Source organism: Eurypyga helias, unplaced genomic scaffold (genome assembly GCF_000690775.1).
Source record: "Eurypyga helias isolate BGI_N326 unplaced genomic scaffold, ASM69077v1 scaffold30061, whole genome shotgun sequence".
In the NCBI taxonomy this organism is placed as follows: Eukaryota; Metazoa; Chordata; class Aves; order Eurypygiformes; family Eurypygidae; genus Eurypyga; species Eurypyga helias.
Window position 1 is genome coordinate 1 of NW_010233225.1, and position 215 is coordinate 215.

At 69.8% G+C, this 215-nt stretch overlaps 1 protein-coding gene across 1 annotated transcript in view; it reads left to right on the plus strand.

The window, feature by feature from the left end:
- The first annotated feature begins 54 nt into the window (after positions 1 to 54).
- Positions 55 to 215, plus strand: part of LOC104517117 (protein mago nashi homolog) — a 1,533-nt gene continuing 1,372 nt past the window's right edge. The window contains exon 1 of the mRNA XM_010161679.1: positions 55 to 135. Coding sequence (XP_010159981.1) covers positions 121 to 135 — 15 coding nt within the window. The 5' untranslated portion in view covers positions 55 to 120. The remainder of the gene's footprint in view (positions 136 to 215) is intronic.

Here is a 215-nt window from a genome sequence, read left to right on the forward strand (position 1 = left end):
GGCGCCGCCGCGGAGCGGTGTCGTGCCCGCCTGGCGCCGGCCTGGCCGGGGTTTGACGTCCGTCCTGTCCCTCCAGGGAAGCTGCGCTACGCCAACAACAGCAACTACAAGAACGACGTGATGATCCGAAAGGAGGTAAGGGAGGGGCGGCCGCCGGCGCTGTCGGCACTCGGCAGGACGAAGCGCTCGGGTTGGCGCGAGCAGAGTAACGGCGG